The following is a 26,142-nucleotide window of genomic DNA, read 5'->3' on the forward strand; positions in this document are numbered from 1 at the left end:
CTACACCAGCAAGTCCTCAAGGATGGGCTTCCTACGTCCAGGGCCCGGCACAGAAGTGGTTTACATGCTTGCTGGAGGAAGTCAAGTTTCACAGTACCCTTTGTCCCAACCAACTGCAAGCCGTGAGGATCAGAAAGATCAAGGTCAGTGCCCACCCAAGAGACAACTACCCTGAGGTTCTCTGTAACTTCACCGATGAGTTACCTGCTAGTAGTCAAAGCCAGCTACTGGCTAACAAAGGAGTCAAATGCCTAACCTGTTAAAAATGCGGTAGACAGACCATCCCATAATCTTGAAAACCCAGCAATCCTGTACATGCAAATCATATACCTGAAGGGAGGAAACTCCCCAAGACACATGCTGCAGAGACCCTGCCGTGCGGGCGGAGGGTGGGAAGACGTGGCCCAGCCTCCAAAGAGGCGTACCTGGGGGATGCCAACCAGCACAAGCAGGGTGAAGATGTTGGTGTGCTTCAGCTGGAATGGCAGCTGCTTGATGCAGTGGTCCGTGAAGGTGGCGATGACGTCACGCCACAGGGGGGCACCGCTGAGGGACCGCAGGATCTCCGCCATGGAGCAGGCCCAGTCCAAGCCCACCCGGCTGGAAGGCGAGAGCTCCGTTAGGTGGTGCGGGCTCTAAAGTCAACTCAGCAGAGCTCACGACACTCCGCGGCAGGTGCAGCCGCCTGCCCGAGAGCCACTCGCCCATTAGTTTAAGCGACCCGAACGACCCCTCTGTTATCTACACGCTCAGCCTACGGCTACGTTTAAAAAAAAACTCTGTAAAAACAGTCACACGTCCAAGTGCACTTGTGCACTCACATTCACACACAGAAAAAAAGAGCTCAGAAGGAAATATATTGAAACAGTACCAGGTGCATTAAGACGGTGCGGCTGGGGTGATTTTTTTCTCCTTTTCTGTTTTCCAAATTTGGAATTGTGACTGTTACTTTTACAGTAAAAACTGACCTATTTGCTTCAACCTCCAAGCCCACACTTACTGCTGCCAGGGAAAAACCACCAGAATGTATACATCATCAGAAAATTGAATCAGCAGACAGCGCCCCGACCACACAGCTGTTTTAATGTGGGTTTTAAGGACAATTTGAATGTCAGGTGACACTATTTCTAATCAAACTCATTTTATTCTCACAAGAGATGCCTGGACAACAGCACACGGGAGTGAATCGAGGGCCGGACCACGGACTTAAGGAAATGGGACAGCAAGGTGGGACAGGGTGCGGGGGGCTACCTGTCCAGACACACGGCTCCCAGGCTGAAGAGCAGGTGGGTGGTCTTCCAGCCATCTGGCACGACGGAACTGTCCCCCGCTGCAAACAAGGTGTGCTTGGCGGAGAGGACCTTCACCACGGCAGCATCCACCTCTGCTGGTAAAAGGCGGGTGATTAACTGGCCGAGAAGACCCAGCGTGAGGTGGTAGGTTTCGTTCAGGTGGCCTGCGTTCGAGATGACAACCTGAAACATGAGTGGGAGGGCACGCTCCAGGTCTATCACGGGGACCGCGGGGTCCTGCCAAGAGAAGGAGAAACACCTACTCAACACGGAGCCCGTGTAACCTCATCAACTGCACACCGTACCCCTCACGTCCTAGGTACACCTGGCTAGCACACAGGGGCCATGCGGTATCTTCCCTCAACAGCTACGCACAATCAGGCGAGAAAAGACATTCTCAGGTATCGTCTTTTTTCTTTTTTTTTTAAGTTTATTTATTTATTTTGAGAGAGAGAGAGCACGAGAGCACCAGTGGGGGAAGGGCAGAGAGAGAAGGGGACAGAAGATCCAAAGAGGGCTCTGTGCTGATAGCAGTTAACCCGACGCGTGGGGCTGCAACTCACGAACTGTGAGATCACGAGCCCAGCCAAAGTTGGACGCTTAACTGACTGAGACACCAAATACCCCTTCAGGTATCCTCTTACAATCCCACTTCGAACTTATTATGCTACTCTCAGGGACACACAGATGACTGCTAGTAACAGGTGGTCTCTCCCACAAAACTACCACCCCTCTTCCAGAAAAGAAAGTACCACTGTCTCTTACCAACTTTAAGGGAGGTAACATGGCTGCTAGTAATCCCAAAATCCTCTTCTGGGAACACTCAGCAAACACCTGCTCCGGGCTGGGAGTAACTGCCTTTTCCTCGATGGGCTTCTGAGAGGACACGACTGAAGTGTCAGCATCTGAGTTGTAAAACATCAAACTTTCAGGTCTTGCCACGTTCTGTGCACGTACAAGCAGCAAGTAAGCTGCTGCACCGTCCCTGAGCCGAAAGAGAACGAAACTCGGACTTTGCTGAACACTCAAGGGGACCCCCCGACTGCCCTCCTAAAACACAGGGCACCCAGCCTCTGCAGTCGCCGTTCCCCTGACCCTGCTAGTCTGTGCTCATGCTAACTGGTTACCTTTCAACAAACCCAATCGCTGGTATTTATATTATGTCTTCCCTTCTAGATTTTTACTGTCCTTCAGTGATGTGTCACAGGTACCTAGAAATGTTTCTCGAGCATAGCAGGTGCCCAGAGGACGCTTGATGGATGAATACTCTGTATGTGGACCGGGACGCTGGCACTTGTGCAGACCAAAGAGGGCCTGGGCCAATGAGGAGTGTCAGCCGGCTGCACCGCGAAGACGCCCATCAGCCCCTGCTGAGGGCTGGCCCCATGGACGGGGCAGGATGCCCGGTGCCCACTCCTGCCTCCATCACGGAACAGGCCAGGGAGACACTCGCTGCTTCCCCCCACGCTGGGCCGCCCCGACAAGGAGGCTCTGCAGCCCAGAGCACGCACCTCCATCTCTGGGCTCATCAATCTTCTGGGAACGCAGCTCCGACCCTGTTGCTGCCAGCCCCGGGCAGTCAGCCGAGGCCCTCCTCAGTAGAGGACACAGCAACCCCTAGGGCTCTCCTCCACCCATGCCCGTCTGCCGGCGGGACGCTCCCCTCCAGTTGCCTGGCGGCTCCCACTCTGGGGCCTGATCTGCTACTGTCCCGCCTGCCCTCCAAGTCTCTCCCCACAGCAGGTCCTAGCACGGCTGAGGTCCCTCGCAGCCTGACCTTTACAAGGCTTCCTGTGGATACGGTTGTTCCGGTTAGACACCGGTCGCCACCGCTCACACCTCTCTTCTGGACAGAGCCACGTCTCACTTCCAATTACAGTCACCGCACCGTGCTCGACACCCTCCCAGACTGCAAGCACCATGGCAGGGACCCGCGTGTCTGTCTGACTTGGTCCCTGTCGCATCCCCACAGTCTAGCACAGGGCTTGGCACACGGAAGGCCCTCCGTAATTAGGGAATAACAAAGGAGGAAAGCAGGCAAAGTGTTAGCAGTACCATCCAATACAAAATGAGAAACCGTGCGCCCTTGGTTGCTAGCCAGTTTGAAACCGTGTGCAACAAACAGCCGAGGGATGGGTCTGTGTGCATTTCAGATAAAAGAGATCAAGGTCATGATCGAAGAATCTTCACCTGGAAGCCCTGCAGGTGAGTCTGAAACTTGAGTTTGGCGTGCGGGATCCTTCATTAAAGATGCACCCTCGTCCTCCTTACTCCTCTGCTTGCAGTCGAAAGGTCTGACCTTGTGACCATCTCTCTTTCCCTGAAAACAAAACGCAAAAGAATGAAGGTTTCTTATAATAGAAGTTTACTCATTTGGGGTGCCTGGGCGGCTCAGATGGTTGAGTGTCCGTCCGACTCTTGATTTCAGCTCAGGTCATGATCTCACGGTTGTGGTACTGATCCCCGTGTTGGGCTCTGTGCTGTGTGTGCAGCCTGCTTGGGATCCTCTCTCTCTGTGTCTCCCTCTGCCCCTCCCCTGCTTCAAAAACTTTTTTTTAAGTTTGCTCATTAATGTTGTAATATGATTCAATTTTTAAAATCACTAGCCAGTCTTTATGGACTGAAATACTTTTGAATTCCTTAACAAAATGTGCCTCATTTCTGACGATAAATCTGTGCTCTAATTAAGACAGCCATCACTGCAACCCATCCCCCAAATGTCTCCCAAATGCCCTTGCATCAGAGCCCACAGTTCCATTAGCGATGGCCATAGTACAAACCTCGAGTACATTCTACTTAGCTTTTTTTGTAAGTTTATTTTTATGTATTTTGAGAGAGAGAGTGTGTGTGGGGGGGTGGTGGTCAGAGGGGGAAGAAGGCAGAATCCCAGACTCCACGCCATCAGCAGAGTCTGACTCAGGCCTCAATCTCACGAACCGTGAGATCACGACCTGAGCTGAAGTCAAGAGTCGGACGCTTAACCATCCGAGCCACTCAGGTGCCCCCATCCTACTTAGCTTTTAGAAGCCACTTACAGAAAGTCCTTCTCTTGGGAAAAAGAAAAAAAGGAAGTGTCCTTCTAGAACACTGAGCTTACATTTCTGAGATTTTTATTTTGGCAAGGAGCCTTGTTAAGGGGGCTCTTGCTGGAGCCGCGAGGCTTTCCTGGGCTCAAGAGTCAGGCAGTGAGCTGCCTAGATCGGCAGGATGACAGCCCTCGACCGGTGTTTCCTTAGGCCTTTTCCCCTGGGCCAGAGAAAGCCTCTAAGAAGAGCCTGAAACACCTTTCTGCAACAAAAATTAAGGAAGTGCTCAAAGAAAAAGACACATCAGAAGGATAGAGAGGCCAGCAGGAAGGCGCTTCCACGGGCCAAACATGGGACAATCTGAGCATCAAGACGTGTAATGGAAAGTAATATATTTCATACATTTTATTTTATTTAAAATTTTTTTTAATGTTTATTATTTCAGAGAGAGATAGAGAGAGAGAGAGAGAGAGACAGAGAGACAGAGAGAGACAGAGAGCAAGCAGGGAAGGGATAGAGAGAGAGAGAGGGAGACACAGAATCTGAAGCAGGCTCCAGGCTCCGAGCTGTCAGCCCAGAGCCCGACGCGGGGCTCGAACCCACAGACTGTGAGATCATGACGTGAGCCGAAGTCGGACGCCCAACCGACGGAGCCACCCAGGCGCCCCTGCTTTGAACTTTTTGAGGAGCCTCCGTACTGCGCTCCAGAGTGGCTCCACCAGCTCGCACTCCCAACAAATAGTCTCCGTGTCACCACAGCAGCACTGAGGTGTAGTGACTACTGTGTGGGAGTAGAGCCCCTCGCGCCCGGCCCGTATTCGCGCCCTTACCTGCAGGGTGGCATTGTGGGTGAGCACCGTCGTGTGCCTGCGTCTCACAGACAGAAACCGAAGCACGGCGACGCTGAGTAACGCACACCAGCCGCACGGTAGTTAAGTGTGCAGGCTGCGGCTGGAAACCCATTCAGCTTGGGTCGGCTGCCCAACCGACTGAGCCACCCAGGCGCCCCTAGATTTTATTTTTAAGTAAGCTCTACACCCAACGTGGGGCTTGAATATACAAGCCTGAGATCAATGATCACACGCTCTACGGACTGAGCTGGCTAGGTTCCCACAAAATAACAGCGTTTAATCCACTGAATAAAAAAAATTCATCTAGGCCATTCTGATGCAAATAAAGGAACAGGAGGATACACAGGGAGCAGAGAGCTCAAGGCAGCCTGTCCTGGGATGCCAGGAGCTCACAGGAAGACATAACTGCCCCAGGCTCAGGGTGGAGGCTATCCCTGCTGACAACGTCCTCTCTGCCCCACCACCATCTGTGGGTGGTTGACATGCTGCCCAGAGTTTTGTGGTCAGAAACGTCAGCACGTCAGAGACTGGCCGGAAGCTTGTGTCGCCTGTCTTGTGCTGGCTCCCTGGCTGAGTGAAGCTGACAAAACTCTCAAGTTTTCACCAGCCATCTTTACTTTCGTCTTCCTCTAAAGGACACTGGGATCACGGTGAGCCACAACCATCAAACGGGGGATCCCTGAACTGGTGAGCATGACAGAGAGGACAGAAACACGAGCAGCTCCCGAGGCAAAGTCAAGGGCACTCCCGGCACCAACTCAAGCTTCGGAGGCAGCATCACAGAAGGTATGCGGTGCTTTTCCACAAAACCATCCTTGGGATCGCAATCACTGGCTCCAAGTGAGTCCAGAAAGGCTTCCCCTCTACTTAGACAGACGTTCGCGAACCACTGTGTCTACCTGGCACACAGAGAGCACATCGTGTTCCCTGCCTGCGGGCCGACTGTGAACACCGCTTCCTATGCACAGGGCTCGCCACGGGCAGGAACAAGTCCCTTTCGGTGCGTAACCTTCCGGCCTCAGGACCCCGCCAGAGCAGGCGACAGGAGCCGTTAACACTGACACAGAAAGTACTGTGAACACAGTTTCCAGCACTTTATGCACATCAGCTCACCGTGTCATGTGTGCAAATGCTCAGAACAACCCTAGGAAGCAGGTATTACTATTCTCACCCCGCTTCACAGACAAGAAAGTGGAGGACATGTGGTGGTAACATGCCCAGGATCGGACAGGGAGGGGGCCGGAACCCGGGACACCTGGGTCAAGAGCATCTGCGGCCTTAACCTCTCTGTTCTGCTCCCCGCTCAGAATGGCTCCCCCTCTTGACCCGACATGGTGCACAGTAACGAACTGTGACGTACAGTGTCGTGCGGAGAAGGGCCAGTGTGTGACGGGCCCTCAGCGACCCGGACCGCTCTCTCCTCCTCCGGTGTGTGGGCGGGCACAGCGACGGCCGGGGCCTGACTTTGAGGACTAGCGTCACCATCTGGCAGTACCCCGAGAAGAGCTAGGGCTTTCAGACCTACGAGGGGAACAAATAAGGGAATGGTTACACATTTTACAACGAGGGTTAATTCCCGCAGGCGCCAACAGTCACTGCTCCTCTACGGAAGTAGACGGCCGGGCTCTCCACAGAGCAAACCAGAGCACGAAGCTCTCCGGCACCCACACCTGACCTCAGGCACCAAAAGCCTAAACAGTGACGAAGGCCTGTGCTTCACTAACAGCAGAAGACTGGAGACACAACAGGACTGTCTACCCAGGAAACCACTGCCCCACACAACTAGATTTCTAAACTCCCACCGGCAAACAGGTAACAAGACGGCTCCAAAGCACTGGTGTTGCCCCCCTGCCACCCAACACAGGTCTGATGTCCTCAGCGTTTTCTAGAAGAGGGAGTCCCTTACTGTGAAAGGACCGGAACATGTCAGAAGTAACATTCACGCTATGTTCTCCTTAGCACTCCGCAGTCAAGTCAGAATCGTCTAGAGATTTTATGAGGCGAACGACTTTAATTACAAAGTGCTCTCATCCAGAACGCAGTCGCGTGAAGCGGATGTGTGCTCCGGGCTAAAAACTATTCCTTTGGCAAAGTTAAGTCTGGCAGATCCAAACACTAGATACTTCATCCACAGACAGTACGAGTTTCAACTGGTAGCTTTTGTGTCTTTTTTTTTTTTTTCAACTTCGTGTAAATATTTTAGAGGCACTAAGTGCGTTTTAATGTGCCAATCTTCCTCAAACGCATGTGAGAGTCTGGAATGAGCTCCACACCAGGGTGAGCGTCTCCCGTGCAAAAGTGGATTGGGTTGCCTCTAACCGAGCACGGCATTTCACTGCTAGTGAGGCTTTTCCTGCACAAGCGGCTGGGAGCTGGTCTGGTTTCGGTGCACGAGCGACAATCACCTTTTCCCTGGTGAGCCTTCATCAGACAGTCCCCCACAAGCTGCATGCACTGGCTGTGCAGGGCCGCGGCGCTGCTGCGGGCCCGGGAATCCAGCCTCTCACCGCCCGCATCCTCTGCGCTGGCCAGGTGGGTGCTATAGAGAGCCAGCGCGGCGAAGAGCAGCCAGGCGTAGTTGTGGATGTAAGGCTGGATGAGCCTCTGCCGGTCGCTGATCCGGATGGTCACCATCGGATGAGCCGTGACACTGTGGGTGGGCAGATGGCTGCAAAGAAGACACAATTACGGCCTACGGGCCTCTGTGAGGCTCGAATCGAGAAACAGGGCCTCAGCGGGGGTGCGTGCACGGTCACTGCTGGGCGTTGTGACCTCTAAGGCCGTGCTAACTGAAAGTATAAAGAAAGGTACGAGCCCTCTCCCCAGGAAAATGAACCAACACAAACACTGTGATACCCTTTCAGGATTTCACACCCCCTCACCCCCTCCCTGGCAAAAGACTCTCCAGGCAAACTACCTGATGTAGAATTCCTTTTGTGACATTTGCAAAGTGTGATATCATTTTGGTAACGTGAAAGAATGTTTATAATTTTTAGAATGGATGTGGAGTATGAACGAAGGAAATAATTTAAGATCAGTGATTTGTTTTAAAATACTTTAACAAAGAACAAAAAGGAATAAGCTAAGCACACATAGCAAAATCTCCCTAACTGTTAAATCTGGGTAATGGGTATGTGGGGATTCAGCGTACTGGTCTCTTTACTCGTAGGCACGTTTGAAATCTGTTCAAGAAAAAAAGGAGGCATACCCATAGGAGTATTTCTTCGCCGCATAGCACCCATAGCAAAGATCGAAGTCATCACACACATTGCAATTCATCCTCCGGCCGATGATCAAACCCTGGCACTGGTCACAGGTAAACTCCATGCTGACCATCTCGTGGTCATCTCCGTGGCCCTCGGGCTTCACCCCACCTGGGGAAACAGCCGCGGGAGGCGGATCAGGCAAAGGGCTCTTACAAGGGCTAGTTTCCAAACACAAACCAATCTAGAAGCAGGGCTCTGCCGAGTTACCGCTCAGGATGTCAGGAGTCACCAGGCTGTTCCGCCCAGTGGCTCCGAGCACATCAACAGTACACTCAGCACAGAACTTCTTAGCCATGGTACCACGGATCAATCCCCCCTTTCCCGGTGCCACACAGAGCCTGATCGAGTGTATTACAAATTCCCATTGTGACCACCACCTGGCAGAAACAAGACCGCGTACCCATCTGCGAGCTGTCTCCTGTGTGACCCCCTCCTCTGACAAACATGAAGCATCTACTGTGTATTCCCGTTAACAAGCACTGAGAAGTGTTCGGGTCTGTGCTCTCACTTTTTCGTTCCAGAATCACACAGGGAAAAAGACCCCACAATCTCAAACCCTGTGAGTGAGAAACAGCGTTTGCATCCCGTGGGTCTCCGTGCCCCATCGCACACCCTGTTCACCGCCCCTCACATCTGACCCCTTACTGCTCCCGCCACCACGAAGCTGGTCCAGGCAACAACCCTTGGTCATTGCTGAGACCGAGTCCCCAAGGGAAACTCCTATAAGGCCGGAGCCACCTCCCTCCAGGAGAGATCTGACTGTGTCAACACCCCACTGTCTGTAGGTTTGTTCCAACACGCCAGCCAATGACCCCAGGGCCCCAGTCTGGGCCTCGCCTGCCTCGGTCCGTCACTCAGCTGGAAAGACTCTAGACACACTACAGGTGCTCACTCCTCTGTCTCCGGACTTGCTCTGCTTTGGGCAGTGATGCACCACCTTCACATCGCCCAGCTCTGACTTTCTTCAGAGACGAAGTCACAACCCACAATTCACACTTCCTCACGAGCCTCCCCTGCAACACCGATTACTATGACCTCTGAACTTTTCCAGAACACTCGGTCACTCATCAGGAACTCAGCATTCGTGTCCTGGAATATGTATTCTGTAGGCATGTCCTGTTTAGCTCCTGCTAAAACTGTAGCCGCTTCCCAGGACGGGGCTATACCTTCTGGGACCGGGCCATGTGTACAGAGCACTCAGATACCCACGAATGTCAATGTGCTTTCCCTCAGCACCTGCACACCAGGCATATTCAAGGATTTCTGAGGTCTGATTCTGTGTACTCGACCACTTGGACACACTGCATGATTCGGAGAGAAAAGTAATGTTCTGCAGGCTCAGCTGACTGTGCATTCGTGGGTCCTTTGTGTTTACTGAGCGACTACACCCAGCTTGACAGAAGCCGGAAGTCCGTCAGGCCACAGCTCTGGAGCTTCTCATTCACCCAGGAGACGAGACTCCTATCTGCCAACCAGTCAGAGCACACCCCGGGCAGTCTTTCTATTCAGCACAAGGGGAGTGAGAAAAACCGACCCGGTCACGGAAAACAGCACGACTACCACTTCTGGGCAAGGCCCGCTTGGACCGCGGCGCATACCTAGGAAGCAGGTCGTGCAGAGATCCATGTCGCTGCACTGCAGACACCGGTAGCGGTGCCAGGGCGCGATCTCGTCACACCCGTCGCAGGAGATGTCCACGTGCAGCAGCTCAGAGTAGCGGGCAATGAACATGTGCATCTGTAAGGTGAAGGCAACGCAGTTAGCCGATGGGCTTCCCAACGTGGCCGCTGCCCATTAACCCAGTCGTCCTGGGAGAGGTTCGCGAGGGCTCCGCCCTGTAGCAGGTGCCAGGGAGAGAAGAGGGAGGGACTGCCGTCTACTCAGGAACCCCCTCTGGTGACGATACAGACTGACGATAGCCCCGACGGGCAAAGTCAGGAGCCGAGAGAACCCTGCAGGGGGTATCAGCGGCCGTTGGGAAGGGCGTGAAGGGTTTTCAAAGGAGGTGAGTCCTCGGCTGAGACCTGAGGGACAAACAGGTGTCAGCTGGGTGGGGGTGAGCGTGGCAGGCATGACAAACACCATCAGTCGCAAGTTCTACAGGAGGGAATGAGACCGCGGGACGGTGGTTCATAAGAGCATCAGTAATTCAGTACCTGAGTGTAAAAGGCGGTAAAACGCGGGGGAAGCAGGTGGAGGAACGATCTCTGAGCTTTCTAAAAGTTCCCCTGGCTACCGAGTTGGGGATGGACTGCAAGAGGCAAGACCACAGTCCGGCAGACTGGCCACGGGAGTGGCTGTCAAAGCAGCTCGGTGACACAAGGGCGGTGAAAGGCGGGCAGGCCTGGCAGACGCTAGGGAGGCCGAGGTGCGGCACCTTGGGGACAGACTGGACGTGGGGCTGCGGAAGGGAGAGGTCAAGGACGGCATCCAGATTTCTAGCTTGGGTACTTGGTTGGACGGAGCAGCGTCAGAGAAACAGGAAACGCTGCCGAGGACGCGCTGTTTGCAGGCGCGTGAAAGGGAAACCTTCCACGGGGGGCGGGGAGGCGGGGGCACCGCGGCATGAGCAAAAGCACCGGTTTTACCGGAAAGGAGCTGCAGGCCTCAGGACCGCCTGGAGAGCAGGAAGTAAATCACTAAGTAAATCAGAGCACACAAGCCACACCACCTTAGAGCTACTGACGGCTCTCGGTAAGACACTACCACGGGAGAGAGAAAACTCGCTGAGGCCACGTGGGCGTGCCCCATCTGAGCACCACAAAGGTGCTACGTGACCACCGTTAACTGGCACACAGTAGGCACGCGATCCTGAGAAAATGATCGAATCTGAGGCAGGAGATGCCTGGCACAGTGTGGCAGTGAGCGCGGACACAGACACGGCAGGCTGTCGGAGCCCGGTGCCTCCGTGCGTCTGGACCACGGAACTGTGACTGGGCGCTCGGCTGCTCCCAAGCTTGCCGGGCGGCCCACGACTGCGACGTGGCTCCCCACGTCACCTGCCTACAGGAAGAGCGTGTGCTGCCCGAGGACACCGGGGCCCAGGGCTTTCAGCACTTCTCTCGGTGGAGGGAGGAAGACGTGGGCCCCTCGCGAGCCCACACTCTGGGAGTCCGGTTCTCCAGGAGGGAGCTGCACTCGGAGGGAGGTCAATCCGGGCTTCGGGGCCCCTCAGGCTGTACCACCGGGACCCTCGGGAGCCGGCCTGCGGGCACCCCCCGGGCAGACTCTCCTCTCCAAACTCCCAGCAAATCACTTCAGATTACTCCAGTTGAGAGGTCTTACTTTCCTCTGCTTCTCTGGGTCTTCCTGGGCTATTTTTTCATACCAGGCCTCAAACATGCCATCCTGACACTCGTCCATCCATTCTGAGTTCTGCTTGGCATCAGCAAGCTCATCGTCTTCACTCCACTGGCTGCAAGAAGGACACAGAGAGAAAAGCACGCTGGGGAGCAGACTGGCCCCTTCACGCTGCCGAGCGAAGACGTCCCAGGACCGCCAGATTGCCGAGAGGTACACAGCAGTGAGGAGGAACAGACGACAGTGGGTGAGGAGCCGGAGCCTGAAAGGTGTGCCCCCAGGGCGCAAGTGCACCTGCGAGCCGTTCGTGGTGACCCTATTCTGTGCCAGGCACTGGAGCCAGAGCGAACTTTTTCAGCTCCAGCAAGAGAGGCAGGCGGGAGACCCGGGCTCTGCCTCCCCCGTCAGTTGCTCTGAGGCCCTGGCACCACACTCCGCTCTGCTCAGTGTCCTTGTTTCGTGACACTTTGTCTTAACGTTTATTTATTTTTGACAGAGACAGACAGAGCGTGAGCGGGGGCGGGGCAGAGAGAGAGGGAGACACAGAATCCGAAGCAGCTCCAGGCTCCCGGCTGTCGACACAGAGCCCGACGCGGGGCTCGAACTCAGGGGCTGTGAGATTATGACCTGAGCCGAAATCAAAATCGGAGGCTTAACCAGCTGAGCCACCCAGGCGCCCCTCAGTTTCCTCCTTTCAAAGAAGAATTTCATATAGATACTCCCATGGGCTCCTTTTAGATAAAAAAAATTATAGATTTCCATAACTTCAGTTCGTAGTTTGTTTTAGCACCAGAATTTTACATACAAAGGGATTTGCTCGCCGCTAAATGCGAACACAACAGACTCCACTCTGGGCGGGGCACGGAGGGAAGTGGCAGGGTGGGGGGGTGGGACTACTTGGCTGACCCCCTCACCCCCACCCCGGCTGCGTCCCCTCACAGAGGGCGACGCCAGGCTCTGGGGAATGAGGAGACGGCTGCTGCGCCACCTCCTTCCCCAGAATGTCTGACAAAGCGAAGCTCTCCCCTTGCCTTCCTTCTCTCGTTTTGTTCTGTCTTTTCTTTTTTTTTTTTTTAATTTTTTTTTCAACGTTTATTTATTTTTGGGACAGAGAGAGACAGAGCACGAATGGGGGAGGGTCAGAGAGAGGGAGACACAGAATCAGAAGCAGGCTCCAGGCTCCGAGCCATCAGCCCAGAGCCTGATGCGGGGCTTGAACTCACAGACCGCGAGATCGTGACCTGGCTGAAGTCGGACGCTTAACCGACTGCGCCACCCAGGCGCCCCTGTTCTGTCTTTTCTACAGACACGACTGGCTCCTGGGTAAGTGGACTTGAGCAGGGAGGAGACATTAAAAGTGGAAAGGAAAGAAAATCCGCATACTGTTTTTTTCTCATAAACTAAGTCTTTACAATACGCAAGAGGGTAGAGTGGCTAAAACCCTATATGCACATAACCAAAGAATAGAGAAAAGGGTTCTCTGATTCCACAAGCGGTACCAGGGTGTCCAAAAGTGCGGAGGGTCCTTGTCCTCCACGTTCCCAATCCCACCACCACCACCTCACATATGCTTCCTCGCACCAGACCCTGTTCTCACCCCTGAGAAACAGAACTCACCTGCCCTTCACAACAATCCTGGGAGGTAGGTACCATTATTATCTCCAGGCGGGAGGAGGAGGGAACTGAGGCAGAGCGGGCTCCGAGTACCTGCTCAAAGTCACCCGGTTGGTCTGTGCCCGAGCCAGGACACTACACAGGGAGGAGCCTAACCAGAGGAACCCAGCTGCGACCCCAGTACTCACGATCCGCTCGAGGAGCCACAGACGCAGGACCGGGTTCTTACCTGATCACACTGTCGTGGACACTTATGTTCTCTTGTGTCATTTTCATGAGGAGATCTGGTAGCTGAATGTCCACAAAGAAAGCGAGGTCGCCAGGTTCCCAGCCCATGTCCAGAAGATGAAGCAGGGCTGTCTGCACACAGGACAAGGCAGGCAGCAGGGACCTAGAGAGCCCATGACGGTGCAATTTGTGGACGCTGTCCATCGCCAGGGGGACAAGACAATGCAAGTCACGACCCGCCGTGTCTGCAGGTGGAGAGCAGACGGGACGGCTGGTCCTTCCAAACTGCACACACCCCACACAAGCCCTCGTCAAAACACAGCTCAGCAAGAGCTCCAGAAGCACGAAGTGAGGCGTCTGCCCTGCCAGGCCTACCTCGGGGGGCGTTTTACGGTCAAGGACGGAGCCGTAAAGATCACCTCCCGATAAACAGCGAGATGGGGGCCAGTCCCGAATTAGCCCAGGTCGGTCAGCGTAGGAGGAGAGGGAGACCGTTTGATTCGAGGTCTCTGTCTGAAGCACCTACTGTGGAGGCGCCTGGGGAAGGGCTCTCTACTCAAATTCTAAGACTGCACCTAATACACCCGAAACTCAAATGACAGGTTGGAAATCCCTACATGGACTGAGAACCATCCCCTTGAAAACGCTCACACCACACAGAGAAGAAGCTGGGACAGAGTATACAGTAGGTTGGCAATGAGCTCAAGCTGGTAAGATCAGGGACCACCACTTTTTTTAACTCTGTTTTTCCGTATTTTCAACACTGAACACGTATTTCTTCTAAAATCAGAAAAAGTAGGAAGAACGCTTTCTCTGGAAATGGCGCAGTTATACAGTACCTGTCGTTTATGCTGCTGAATCCTTTAACCGCTTTGACCAAAAACAGAACAAACTGGTAGTAAGTGTCTCGAATCTCTTTGTGCAGGTCTGCGCCACAGCCCTCCAAGTGCCCAAAATAACTAGAAACGGAGGAAAACACTGATCACCTGATTGCCAAGCCATCGCTTACTTAGTAATTGTGATTCCTTACAGGAAAAAGAGCCACGACGCGGCGCCCGCACAAACTGGCCGGGGACCTGAGCACAAGTGCAGTCGCTGGGAGCAACGGCGAAGCAGGGTCACGGGTGGGGGTGGGGGGGCCGGGGGGCCGGCGCCAGGAGTGAGGGGCGGCAATCGTTTCTCTCTCTCTCTTAATATAAACCTGCCCCCAACTGATGGCTGGCCACCACCACCGAGGGTCTCGGGTTCTGGGTTAAGTACTCCGCGCTCGTCAGCCACACCCACCCTCGCCTCCCCTCACAGATTCCACCTTGACCCTTGTCACCACGGTGATGGCATCACCTCTGAGACCCTCACCTGAGAGCAGCCTGCCCACCCTCTCTGCGACCCGACCCCCACAGCAGCGACTTCAGCCCCAAGGAGCCCTACACACCACAGGACCTACTCCTCCCTGATGACCCAGGACGTCACTTCGCGCCCACTGCCACCCGTGCCTCCCTGATCTGGGCCGCAGACCCAGCTGAGACCCCACGCCCCCCTCACCATACACTCGCCTGGGAACCCTACACAGGCACCAGCACCGCACAGCACAGTGTCGCTGGAAGAGGCACCTCTCAAACAAGCGCTCAAAGCTCTCAGGCAGTCAGCCTGCCTTTCTCACTTGGTGTTACTTTCAACCCCTCCTGCCTCTCCTTAAATGGCCGCCACTCCTCCCAACCCTTCATGTTTAGCTGATGACTCTGCCGTTTTGTTTAAAAACGGAAAGGTCACACGGGCGTCCCCCGTCTCTGTGCCTCCATCCATGCTGTGACCCCCCCTGCAGCCAAAGACGGCCTCCTGGGCTCTGTGCAAGCCGACCCCTTGGAGTCACGCGGTACCTGCCGTGCATCAAGTGCGCCTCAAACTGATGCTCTCCCGCCAGCATACGAAACGCTCTGACACCTCTTAAAAACCCTCCGTTGATCCCATTTCCCCTGCATTTCTGCCCCTGTCCTCTGCTCCTCTTTGAGGCCAAAGTTCTCGAAATGATTGTCTGTGGTCTCTCCCTCCATTTTACACGCCCCATTTTCCTCTCAACCCGGTGCGCCCGGGCTTTCGGCCCCACGGCCCCGATGAGACTGCAGCAGACCCAGTGTGTTTTCACGTGGTGCAACCTCCCACATCAGCGTACGACACATTCTTCTCTCAGCTTCTATGACCCACCACCCCCAGTGTTCGCTCCTGATGGCCACTCCTTCCTGATCTCCTCAGCTGACCCCTCTTCCTCAGCTCTGAATAAAGAGATGACCTTCATGCTCAGTCCCGAGCCCGCTCTTGTCCACCTCTGCCCTCTTTCTTGGCCATCCGGTCTCACGGCTTTAAAGACCACCTATATGCTGAGACTCTGTCCCTAACCCTGGCTTCTTTGCAGAACGTCAGACCCTTACCCTTACTGCCTGGATATCTGTATTTGGATGTGAAAGAGGCAGCTCAAACCACACACACCAAACAACTTTGGTCTTCTCCCCGATCTGTTTTTCCATTCTCTTCCCCTCAGGAAAGCGCATCACCATCCACCAACTACTTTGCTTCTGCCCACGCTTTCCCAGAGAGCAGCCAGAAGGGTCTTTCATAAACGCAAACGCCAGTATGCTCCTCCCGGGCTTGGGGTCCCCCATCTACGACTCAGTATGAAACCCAAACACCTTAAATCATGTCCTACAAAGATGTACACCACCTGAGCCCTGCCTAATTTCCTGAGCGCGTCTCCTCCCATCCTCCTCCCTCAGGCACGCTGGCTTTCGTTCTGTTCCTCGGGCTAAGCCCCTGCCCTAAGGCCTCTGCCCTGTTCCTTCGGCCTTCAGTGCTTTTCCCCGAGTTCAACCTGAGCTCTCGGTTCACGGGCCGTCTTCTCAGCCTGCTCCCTGACCACCCCACCTACACGACAGCAGCTTCACCGGATTACTGTGTGTCACTGTCCAGGACGGGCAGATTACACAGACGAATGGATGGATGGACTTCTGTTATTGTCTGTCTCTCCTCCATAAAATACAAGCTCCATCAGAACAAGAATCCTGCCTGCCTGCACATACATCACCTAGAACAGCGCCCGGCATAGTGCTCAGGAAATACTGACTGAGCTATGAGAACAACCTTGTGAAACACTTCATGTCCTTACTGTAGAAGAAAATTAAAGTCAGCTCACAGCTTCCAGGAGCTGACTGATGAGCACGGGTACGAGGGAACACAATCCTCACTGTCTGGTCAAATACAGCTGATAAACTCATCAGGAGGAGCGAACTCGTATCTGGTATTTACTCGCTAAAAGGATAGAACCCCTTTCTCCACAGGATGAGAGAACTGACCAAAAACATACATTTGCATCCTCCACGGAAATACGAGTTACTGATTAAAGAAGACAATCAGGGTTTCTTTAAAACTACCCCTGCCCGTGTTCCTTGCAGGTATGGACTTTGGACTTACTTGGTAAACTCTTTCTGGCAGGTCAGAAGTTCCAGCAGGAAGAGAATGCACGGCGGCTGGAAGCAGTGCGGCTGCCCGAGGGACTCCGCGCAGTACTGAACTATCCTCAGGACTTCGAGGACGCTCTGCGCTTGGGCTTTCCTCCAGGAGAGAACCTTCACAACACTGAACACAGAACCCAAGTCAGGGGCACCGAGAGAGCTCAAGCGGGGGCATGTTAACAACACGGACGGACTGCTGTGAGGGCGTCAGAAAGGTCACTCAGGAGGGGGACCAGCACCTCTTGGCTACTTTTAGTCACTGCCCAGCAGCAACACGAAGCGGCTCCCGCCAACTGTCCAGAAGCCCCACAGCCCAGACTAACAAATTCAGTCATCAAAAAGGAACGTGGGGTTCTTTACTGCCCCACAGAGACAAAGTTTTAACTCTCAGGACGGGAAATTAAAACATGCAAATGCAATACTTCCAGAGATGTAGGTCCACAGGTATATAATTCTGTCAGAAAGTATCAAATCCTAAGTTTCTCCCAGAATTAAAAAAGACACACCTATTAACGACAGCGACCATAACAAATGTTTCTTTGCACCCTAACAGGATATTACTGAGGTGCAATTTTCATACAGTGTAACGTGCAAATCTGAAATGACAAACTACACCTCTAAAAGAAAAAAATAATCACCCGATTTTTCATTGAACATTCTAGAACAAATCTCAATCTCTCTTTCAAGTATTAACTTGCCTGCCTTCACATGAACCTCAAGCCTCTGACCAGCCCGGGTGCCTACAGCTCGAAAAGAGAAGGTGCTGGGAAGGCGCTGCCCGGCTCACCTCTCGTGGGAGAGGGACTGGTCCTTGATGAAGTCCAGGACATCCCTCAGCAGGGGGTATTTCTCTTTCACTGTGGGCGCCGGTCTGGCCTCCTCCACTGACCGGAAGGAGAGCAGCCGGAGTCGCCCTCGGGTGAAGGGAGGCCGCCGGGTGGGAGCGGAAGGTGACGAGGGCTCCTCAGGGGCGGCAGGGGGCACCTCTGAGGCAGGGGGGCCACTGCCGGGGGGCAGGTGTGGCTGCGCTTCCGAGCCAGGACCCCCGTCCCTCACGGCAGGTGTGGCCGCTTCCACGGGAGACAGCGAGGCCTGGAAATGCTCCTCCACCACAGAGCTCGTCCTCGGGTGCCTGTCGCGTGGCTGCAGGTGATCCACGTCATCTGTGGCCGCCAACTTGTCACGGCTTTCTTCTGAACTCACTCCCATGGGCAAAAATCTTAGCAACAGGAGACTCTTCTGAATACACTCTTTCGCTAAATGCAAACAGCAAGGAAGGTAGTGAAACAAGTCAAAACTAAACTTACTGCTTACTTCTGGAGAGAAAATAATCTATATAAACTCTGTAATTTAAGACGAGAAATACCTCGGTTACCACAGTGATACACACATCTACTGAAGAAAATAAACCTTTGTCTCACTATACAAGTCAAAATCTCCCCAGCACTGTCATCACACTTAAAAAGAAGTTTTATTGGGGCGCCTGGGTGGCTCAGTCAGTTGAGCGTCCGACTTCATATCAGGTCTCAATCTCACAGCTCGTGGGTTCGAGCCCCGCGTCAGGCTCTGTGCTAACAGCTCGGAGCCTGGAGCCTGCTTCGGATTCTCTCTCTCTGCCCCTCCCCTGCTCACACTGTCTCTCTCCCTCTCTCTCTCTCAAAAGTAAATAAACACTACAAATTTTTTTTAAAAAAGTTTTATCGTGGATGTTTTCTAACATGCAGAGAGAAGAGTATAAGGACCCCACTGTGCACCCCTAACGCCAGCCCAAGGCCAGTCTCATCTCGCTAGCCGCTGCCTCCCTGGATTATTTCCATGCAGACCACAATATCACACTATTTCATCTAAACGCTTCAACACATTTCTCTAAAATAAAAGAGGTTTTATTTAAAAAAAAATTTTTTTAAACGTTTATTTATTTTTGAGAGTCAGAGAGCAGGGGAGGGACAGAGAGAGAAGGAGACAGAATCCGAAGCAGGCTCCAAGGCTCCGAGCAAGCTGTTGGCACAGGGCTGGATGCGAGGTTTGAACCCAAGAACCGGGGATCATGATCTGAGCCGAAGTCGGATACTTAACCGACTAAGCCACCCAGGTGCTTAAAGTAGTAAGAGTTTTTAAACTGACCATGATATCACTAAGAAACTAGCAGGTAATTCCTTAATCTACTGAACACTCAGTGAGAGCACACTTTGAACGCATTAACAAGATGTAGCTCAGAAACACCTGACGTCTCTCTCCTAAGAGAAGTAATCAGAAAGATTCAGCATTTGGGTCATATTAATAAACAATTACGCCTGGGGCACCTGGGTGGTTCAGTCGGTTAAGCGTCCTACTTCGGCTCAGGTGATGATCTCACGGTTCGTGGGTTCGAGCCCCGTGCCGGGCTCTGTGCTGACAGCTCGGAGCCTGGAGCCTGCCTTGGATTCTGTGTGTGTGTCTCTCTCTGCCCCTCCCCTGCTCATGCTCTGTCTCTCTCAAATAAATAAATGTTAAAAAACAAAATTCAAAAAATAAACAATTACTCCTCCGGCATTTTCCTCTTTGTGACCATCCTTGGAAACTACATGTAGCTCCTGTCCTCCTACTTTCCTCAGGTCAACACACCTTCAACTACAACAATCCGAAGACGGGTCATCGGTTCCCTAGGCCACGCAGACAGAAGGCTGAGTGGCGCACTCACCCAGGCTCTCGGGGTTCAGCTCGGCAGCCTCGGACCCATGCCTTCCTTCTGCCTCGCTCCCCAGGCTCATCAGGGACTTCTGCTTCATCTCTAGCTGGGGGGAGAGGTGGAGCCACATGACCACACTGTCCGGGCCAGGCTGCCAGAACAGCCACAGGATGCCACTTCAAACACACCCAGCAGCACTGACGTCACGGAGAACCGTACCATTACTGTCCAGCCACCAAGGACACGGGACTGAGTTGGTTTCGTCTGTCCTGGGAGTAAGCCAGACTTTGAAAGATGGATGTGTCTGCAGGTATACGTGCAACACTGCTTTCTTTTCAACTATGCGTTGTTTGGAGGGGGTTTTACCCCAACCCTGTTGTTCGAAAACTGTGAACACTGGAGCTGGAGGGGCCGTTACCCACAGCTGACCAAGCGCAGCTAAGGCAGCAGAGGTCTAGAGAAGCGAAGGGTCTTGCTAGGGTTACACCTCCAATCTGCTGAAGTTGGACCAAAAGTTCACCTCCCCTCTGTCTGCGTGAGGGGACACTTGTAAGCGATACCGAGCCTGCCGGGCAGGGGGCGGTGGTCACACAGCGGGAGCCACAGTGCGCACAGCCCAGGCGGCAGGCCGTCCGTGCCGCCCGAGAGGCCAAGGTCTGGGGAAGGAGGCTGGCGTCTTGTCCAGCTATCGGCAGTCTGTGCTGCGCTAGACCAGAAGCGTGGCCTACCTTGTGCCTCGTCCACTGCCAAACCCTTTCACCCGAGCCGCCTGTGGAACGAGCCTGTGTCGGACATGCTGTCCTCAACGACTGCCACTGCCTGCCCCGTCTCCTCTGCCAGTGCTGCTCTGGCCCTCCTCTCACCGTTCTGAGGGCAGGACCTCTCAGTTTCTTCTGAGAATCTGTTCGTTTGGTCCCCATCTATCTATCCATCTGGTGTGTATGCTCCGATCGCTATGGATCCTGGTCAGGCCTCTCTGTTCCCGGGTAAACTCACACCTTAAAAAAACATCCCCGATGGCGTGAAGCTATCGTCATCCCTCTTTTGACGTTTCCGTGAAGCACCAGTGAGATTCTTCCACGTTTGCTGAACCCTACCGCCAGGCGTCTCTGATAACCCGTATGTTCTCATCCTCAGCACGTCCCAGGCTGAACTCACCCCCTACTCCCAAAGACCCAAGGCCACTTTCCCCCGTCCGGTCAACGCTTCCAGCGCTTTCCCCCGTCTGGTCAATGCTTCCAGCGCCCAGCAAGTCACCAAGGCAGGAGCGCGGGAACGGTCCTGGACGCCACACCACTGTGCACCCCTCAACAGCGGCCACGGAGCCTGACCATCCTACCCCTGGAGCAGCTGTCACGTTTACCTAGGGACCACGGTCAGTCTCCTGCACTCCATCTCCTTGTCCATCCCCTCCTCCACGATTTCAGGATTCCTCCCAGTCACTACACAGTGTTTAAGATGACTGTGAACACATAAACAATGATAACATGTAGGGTCCCTCTCCACACCTGAGAAAAATGATCTCCCGAGCACGGCGTTCGCCATTCCTGTGCATCTGCACTACGCGCCACAGACCCGGGCTGCGTGTCAACTTAGCGTGAGGTGGAGCGCACTCAGACCTCCCTCTCGGACTGGTTTCTGCTCGTCACCCGTGTGTGAGCTGACACACGTGGCTCGCCTCACTCACTCTCACTGCGGCACAGCCGTATGTGACCGTCTCACGCTGCAGCGTCGGTGAGGCAGCCAGGTAACACACGGTCTCACCGTCCGTCCTCCTACCGGTGCACATTTTGTTCCTCCAGTTCGTGGCTGTCACCAACGAACGGTCACTACGGAACCACTTTTCTACCATGCAGAAAGGGCCCCCCTTTGACAGTGGCCTTTCCCCCACTGAAAGCCCTGCGTGATTGTCCCGTATCTACCACAGTGCTTTTCCACCTGGTCCACGAGGTCCCGCAGAGTGGCCTTTGGGGTGACAGCCCCCCACACGCACCCTGTTTCCTCTGAACATCCTTCGCGCTCACCACACTACGATTTCAAGGGTTCTAAATTATTTGACAGCATTTCATGTTGTCACTGAACTTAAGTTTTTAAAAAATTCCTAAGGTTATGCTCTTGAGAAGAGAGCTGTTACACCTTAATGACAACGAAACCATGGTGGGAAAAACTCAAAATACATAAAGATCCCATGCAAGGAAAATCTTACCATCCATATCCGAATCCCATCTGCCAAATAGTACACCTGTGCAAACTCCTCGCTCAGGGCTGTGTGGCCCCCACTTTTTACTGGGGAGAGGAGATAAGGAGAGGGCGCTCAGTTAGCTCAATTCACTACTGCGACCAAATCAGTTTATGATGCGACCAAATCAAATTTAGGCACAAATCAGTTTCTAAACCTCCTAACACTACTAACACAGAGTCTTTTCCCTGAGGCACACACATTGCGGGCAGGAAGACACTTGGGCGTAATAAAGATCAGTTAAGCCACAAATACCTGGAATGGGTTCTCTGTGTTACTTCAAACTAACCCTTTTCAAGTGAACAACATCTGAAACGGACACACTATTAAACGGGGTAAAATATTTAAAGTAAAAATATGAGAGCAAATTATCAAAAATATTAAAAGTAAGATAGAGTATTAAAAGTGGATAAAAAATAGTTATTAAAAAATAATTATTATTATCGACATGAAAAAGGTTCACGGTATAAATTAAGTAAAAAAAGGTCAGCTTTGAAACAGTGTAAACAAAATTATTTATAAAGAACATACGTATTTAAAACACAGTGTGCACGTAGGTACATATATACCGTAAGGCCAGGTAGATATGCAGAAATATGTTAATAGACTTGTTCTTGAACTGATGAGATTATAATTGATCGTTATTTTAAGCTTTTCTGTACTTTTTAAGTTCCTACATGGGTATTACTCTTATAATCAGAAACATAACAAAAAAGTTGTTTGTTTAAAAGAAAGACCTATGAGCCCTGCTTCTTTCTTGTCTTGTAAAAACCCAAGGAGAATGCGTCAGAACAGCATGATGCTTTCTGGCAAGCGGACATATGATGCGAGGACAATTTTCTGAACGTGCAGGATGTGCCGGGCTCTATACCAGGCCCTGGGGACACAATGCTGACGAACGCAGACCTGGACCTTGCCCTCATGTAGTTTACCGTCTAGGTGAAAGACTCCTGCCATATATTTCTAGTGCGAAAGGTTGACCAACTTTTGCACAAAGGTGACCAAGTGATCTAGACAAGGGCCACCCTTAAAGCAGCCCATCCCACAGGACCTGTGACCAGCCTTGAGGAACTGAGGGCCTCTAACGGTGCCTCCAAAGCCCGAGTGGCAGGTATCCTGGGAACAGCCTATATTCGGCAAAGTGTTTCAAGTTCCCACATCAGACTGTGTGTTTCTCTCCTGAAATAAGATATGTGATATCTGAACACAATCTGAAAAAGAGCTAGGGAACTGGCAACCAGCCAAAAATTTTGTTTCTCAGGGTTTGTTGGTTATTTTTTTAATTGTTACTTTAAGTAGACCCCACTCCCAACGTGGGGCTTGAACTCACGACCTCGATGTCAAGAGTTGCAGGCTCTACCGACAAAACCAGCCAGGTGTTCCTGCTTCCTAGCTGTTAACTCACAAGGCTTTTGTCCATCTACTGAGACGGTCCAGCTCTCTTACTATAATTTGATTGTGAAAACATACACTGGATTTTTGCTTCAAGACCTGACAGGACACATCGCCACCCCCTAGCAGAGATACACTCTTCCATGGGATGGCTGTTTTCATAAATCACTCGTGCCTCCATGTAGATTTTGTTTACTTGAGCAGCTTCTTAAAGGAAATAGTTAAGAATTGAAGGAGGAGGGATTGATGGAGGTGTTTTAGAAATCAGGAAATAAACTCTGCAAAGTGAGCTCCAAAGAACAGGGCAAAAAGGGCAGCAGTGACCCTCGTGGTGATCGCGGTAACAGCAGCCGTCAATGACCTGCTCAGATGGGAGAAACCACCCACCCCCACTCATTTCATCTGCGCCACGGAAGTGCTCCGGGACACCCCATGTCGTCTTTAGGGAGAGTGTGAGATGTTCTTCCCTTGAAAGACGATGAGGAGAGAGATTATTATGAGGCCGCAGGCTGCACGCACAGTGGACACAGGTGTCCGCGACGGCAAGGAGCATGCTGCCCACAGAGGAGGCTGAGCAGGGCCAACGCTACAGGAGCTCTGTGTGCAGGTGCGGGCAGACACCTCCGCTCCCGTCCCTGATTATCAGCACACTGAATGACCTCAACGGGTCCGGGCGTAACCGGCATCTCTTGGAAGGTCAGAGCCACCGGCCCCCAGTTTACAGTTTTGCCTGAGACTAAACCCAAGTCAGGGTTTCCTCCCATTAAACTTGCTGGCAGTTTTCCATGAGATTTGTGGAGAAAGAAGTGACCTGTCGATTAGGAAACTCAAGGCCACTTGCCACGCACGACAATCCACTGACTATAAACTGGTCACGAATCTCTTGACCGGCAGAGTAGGACTTAATGAGATGAAGTCTACGGTGGTAGAAACACGTTCATATTTGAAAATATTTTAAAATTTTCACTTAAGATAGGCTTTCTTAAAACTTAGCAACTGGCCTTCGGATGAGAAATATTCCCTGTAGTATAAGTTACCATATTTCTGCAGCTTCTCATATAAGTCTGGAGTACGACACACCAGAGCAGCAAAGGTGGCGTTCACAGCTTGATCAATAGTGGAACCAGCAACTCTATCTGTCTTTGGGGCCTGTTTTCTACATGCCTGTATGAGTCCCTTGCACAGTTCTGACAGTGGCCCACAGCAGCTCTGGGCAGGGTCTGCCTGTACAAACTCAAGAAGGAGACGGCGGCAGGGATCCTCGGGGATGCACGTGACCTGGAACAACAACAACAACGGGTCCCAGTGAGCGCAGCCGTTCGAGGGGTACGGTTCGGCAAGCACCTGCCGGGCCGGAGGAGGACAAAACACGGGGTGCTCTGGGGAAACCACACAGGTACACGGGTTGAAAACCAGGGTAAACGTAGGTAGACGGTGAGGGCGTGAACCCCAGCGCCACCACAGAGCAAAAGGTTATCGAGCACCAAATGCCAGGGAGGGATGCCCAGTGCTCAGAGCCCACCGGACAGAGCCCCCGGGGCGGCTGATGTCACGAAGAAGAGCCTCTGGGCGGGAGTCGGCTTTGGGCCGGACCCTGAAGACTGAGCCGGAGTTAAGAGTCAGCGGCGAGACTGACCTGGCCTTAAGTCTCACCCGGGGCTGGGCGGTGGGTGGGGGTGAAAAGGGCAGAGTGGCGAGGTGAAAGGAGATGGGACAGAGCCTCGACCGTCATACCGAGGAGCTCGGACTTCACCCTGTGGGCACTGGGAGCCATTACTGGTGCTCGGCAGTGGGATGACAAGGGACGATAAGATGATGCCGCAGCTAAAAAGCCACATCTACAGAGAGAGGATGGCGGGGGAGAGGCCCTGGACCCTCCGCTAACCTCCGAGTGACTTGGGGGAGGGAGGGACAAGAGGTAGTGCAGGGACAGAGGGCAGGGCGACAGAAGGGGGACGAGAGGCAAACTTGTTTAGTTGACGAAATACCACGAGCGCCGCTGTTCACGGACAAGAGTGCAACACAAATCGTTCACTCCGTCTGACTCAGTGGGCACCAGCGACGGACTCAACGGGCCGGTTCAGCAGCTCCGAGCAGACAGCCTTCCTGAGCACCTACGCCACTCGGCTGGGGTCACTCCCTCGCCGTGTCAGAACACCCACCACCCACCGAGCGTGCAGTGTGGACACCAGGTGAACCAGGGGTGGACCCTGCCTTCCAGGGGCTAACAGCTGGCGGGGGGTGGGGGAGTGGGGGGGACGCAAACACAGGCGTTCGTGATTCAAAGCGGCGACGGTGAGCGAGCGGACTCCACTGCAGGTAGAAAGACGCCAGGACAGTAAATACCTCCTTACTATCCTGGCGCGGGCTAGTGGGCCAGCTGGCTGCTAATCCCAGCTCCAGACACAGCTGATGCCGGAAGACCGGTTTCCACAGCGGGGAGTTCAGGACCGCCGCCATTTTTGCCGGGGGCACGGCCACGTCGCCCCCTAACTCTGGAAAGAGAAGAAGGCTCGTGAGAGCTCTGTTCTCCCGGCGACACCGAGAGTCTGTCAACTGCCCAAAAGGAGGTTTTAACCACTGGGCGCTCGAAGATGGGCAAGGGATCCACGCAGTTACCGCGACATGACTGCGGCACTTGATAAACACCCCTCCCCACCGCGAACCCATCCTGTGCCACAGCCTCAGCTCCGGGGCGTTGCTGGAGACCGGGCACAGGTGTTTAGTGACACGGGAAATGCTCACAAGGTGTAAGCTTTGGTT

At 53.3% G+C, this 26,142-nt stretch overlaps 1 protein-coding gene across 4 annotated transcripts in view; it reads right to left on the minus strand.

Annotated features, from left to right (window-relative positions):
- Window positions 1-26,142, minus strand: part of ZZEF1 (zinc finger ZZ-type and EF-hand domain containing 1) — a 103,166-nt gene that overhangs the window by 24,589 nt on the left and 52,435 nt on the right. For 2 of the 4 annotated variants that reach the window (XM_023243635.2, XM_011288812.3), the window contains exons 25-41: window positions 25,726-25,874; window positions 24,417-24,657; window positions 21,955-22,034; window positions 19,761-19,854; window positions 17,868-18,336; window positions 17,040-17,204; window positions 14,417-14,536; window positions 13,579-13,740; window positions 11,721-11,850; window positions 10,034-10,172; window positions 8,378-8,543; window positions 7,575-7,837; window positions 6,530-6,690; window positions 3,483-3,612; window positions 2,058-2,197; window positions 1,252-1,529; window positions 426-600 (exon numbers count right to left, since the gene is read on the minus strand). In XM_023243635.2, the coding sequence (XP_023099403.2) occupies window positions 426-600; window positions 1,252-1,529; window positions 2,058-2,197; window positions 3,483-3,612; window positions 6,530-6,690; window positions 7,575-7,837; window positions 8,378-8,543; window positions 10,034-10,172; window positions 11,721-11,850; window positions 13,579-13,740; window positions 14,417-14,536; window positions 17,040-17,204; window positions 17,868-18,336; window positions 19,761-19,854; window positions 21,955-22,034; window positions 24,417-24,657; window positions 25,726-25,874 (3,062 nt within the window). Of the gene's footprint in view, window positions 1-425; window positions 601-1,251; window positions 1,530-2,057; window positions 2,198-3,482; window positions 3,613-6,529; window positions 6,691-7,574; window positions 7,838-8,377; window positions 8,544-10,033; window positions 10,173-11,720; window positions 11,851-13,578; window positions 13,774-14,416; window positions 14,537-17,039; window positions 17,205-17,867; window positions 18,337-19,760; window positions 19,855-21,954; window positions 22,035-24,416; window positions 24,658-25,725; window positions 25,875-26,142 lie in introns of all 4 variants that reach the window. The other 2 variants (XM_023243633.2, XM_023243632.2) reach the window with 1 other exon arrangement.

The sequence above is a fragment of the Felis catus genome, chromosome E1 (assembly GCF_018350175.1).
Source record: "Felis catus isolate Fca126 chromosome E1, F.catus_Fca126_mat1.0, whole genome shotgun sequence".
NCBI lineage: Eukaryota > Metazoa > Chordata > Mammalia > Carnivora > Felidae > Felis > Felis catus.